This window comes from Fukomys damarensis, unplaced genomic scaffold, assembly GCF_012274545.1.
Source record: "Fukomys damarensis isolate Sample0158 unplaced genomic scaffold, DMR_v1.0_HiC HiC_scaffold_37, whole genome shotgun sequence".
In the NCBI taxonomy this organism is placed as follows: Eukaryota; Metazoa; Chordata; class Mammalia; order Rodentia; family Bathyergidae; genus Fukomys; species Fukomys damarensis.
Window position 1 is genome coordinate 5,570,118 of NW_022900949.1, and position 1,915 is coordinate 5,572,032.

At 42.8% G+C, this 1,915-nt stretch overlaps 1 protein-coding gene across 1 annotated transcript in view; it reads right to left on the bottom strand.

Annotated features, from left to right (window-relative positions):
- LOC104869447 (gastrula zinc finger protein XlCGF17.1-like) overlaps window positions 1-622 on the bottom strand; it is an 18,945-nt gene extending 18,323 nt beyond the window's left edge. Inside the window, exon 1 of the mRNA XM_033759419.1 lies at window positions 594-622. Coding sequence (XP_033615310.1) covers window positions 594-617 — 24 coding nt within the window. The 5' untranslated portion in view covers window positions 618-622. The remainder of the gene's footprint in view (window positions 1-593) is intronic.
- Between the last annotated feature and the right edge of the window lie 1,293 nt (window positions 623-1,915).

The following is a 1,915-nucleotide window of genomic DNA, read 5'->3' on the forward strand; positions in this document are numbered from 1 at the left end:
GCAAGGCTTTGGGCATGTTGGGCATGCACTGTACTAGTGAGCTACATGTCAGCCCTTTTCAAACTTTCATTTTGAACAAGATCTCAGTGAATTGTCCAGGTTGGTCTCCAACTTTTGATCCTCCTGCCTCAGACTCCCTAGTGCAGTAGTGAGGACTTAAAGGTATGTGCCACCACCCTCAGCTTCATTAATGTGCTCTTCAATCCATACAAACTTGCCAGTATTCATTTAAAATCTTACCAGACAGGTTGTAAGTCCCACGGTAGGAGTGTTATGCCTATTTCTTATTCTATTTTGTATCTGCAGATGGACTGGACCCAGCCCAACTCTGTCTATGTGAATGATCACTGCTCCTGTGACCTTGGCTGAGAGCCCAGCAGTGACGCACTGGATTTAAGAAATTCAGGTACTGGTAGATTATCAGAAAATAAAATATCCCCTACAAATATGTCACAGGTTGCAGAACACAAACACTAGGCATGCAGAAGTGGAATTACAAAGTAAAAATGGATTAACACTCATAAAATATCTGCCCAAGTACAACATACACCAAAACACTCTTTCTGAAAATATACTCGAGTACCATTACTCACCATGGATATGGACAAAACAGTCATTTTCTTTTCAAAATAACTGCCTTGCGGTTAAAACTAAAATCTGTTCTTTTTTTTTTCTCCTGAAGAATTTCCGCACAAGTTTTGTTTGGGTTTGTTTTTTGTTTTCTTTGCCTTGTTTGAGTCAGAGTCTCACTATGCAGCCCAGGCTGGCCTCGAACTCTCAAGAGATCCTCCGGCTTCAGTCTGCTGAGTGCTGGGATCACAGAGGTGTGCCACCATGCCCAGCCCTAAACAAGTTTTTTAAAATGTTGATTCAGAAACTGACATATAGGTATAAGACTCGAGGAAAGAAAAATACTTAATGTACAGTAACATTAAACATACATTTCCCCTCTGACCTAGAACACACATCATGAAAATCTTCCTCAGAGAGTGCACCTCCACAACTGCAAAAAAGCACTATGGAAGTTTATTCACCGCGCATTTCTCACAGATGAGCAAAAAACTGGGGAATGAATGCTGAGGACAAGATATTCCTCCTGCTAAAGTCTTAACTTTCAAGTTACTTTTTTTTTTTTTTTTCCTGAGACAGGGTCTGGATATTTAGCTCAGGCTGGCCTCAAACTTGCAACAATCCTCCAGCCTCAGCCTCCCAAGTGGTGGGATTACAAGCATGCACCACCCACCCAATTTAATTTCTTACGCAAAAAAAAAAAAAAAAAAACACACAAAACTTTTTTAAAGGACAAGCCAGACACAGTGGTGCACGCTTGTAAGCCCAGCTACCCAAGAGGCTGAGACAGATGGACAGCAAATTCAAGGCCCCTTCGGGCTACTTAGTGAGATCCTATCTCACAAATTTTTTAAGGGGGCCAGGGATTTAGCTCAGTGGTTCTGCTGCCTGCACAGAGTCTCCAGTTCAACCCCCAACACCCTCCCAAAAAAAATGTATTAAGGGCTAGGGACGCAGCTTAGTGAAAGAGCCTTCGCCTAGCATGCACAAGATCCTGGGTTCCATCCCCAGTACCATGAAAAACAGAAAAGAGGGCCAGGGGATATAGTTCAGGGGCACCACACCTGCCTAGCAAGTGCAAGGTCCTACGTTCCATCCCAGTACAAAAAAGGAGAAGAGAGGGGAGTGGAAGGGGAGGGGGAAAATGCTGTGCTGATTGATGCCTTGAACATATAACCAAATTATGTAGTATCACTCACAGAAGGACTTATTAGTGAGTGCCTTTCCAATAAGACACAATTGGAGGGACACATTAATGAGTGCCTTCCCGATAAAGATACCATTGGAAACGCACATTACCTACAAACTCCTCTGCAAATAATTCTAACTAAGCACTGAAATGTCA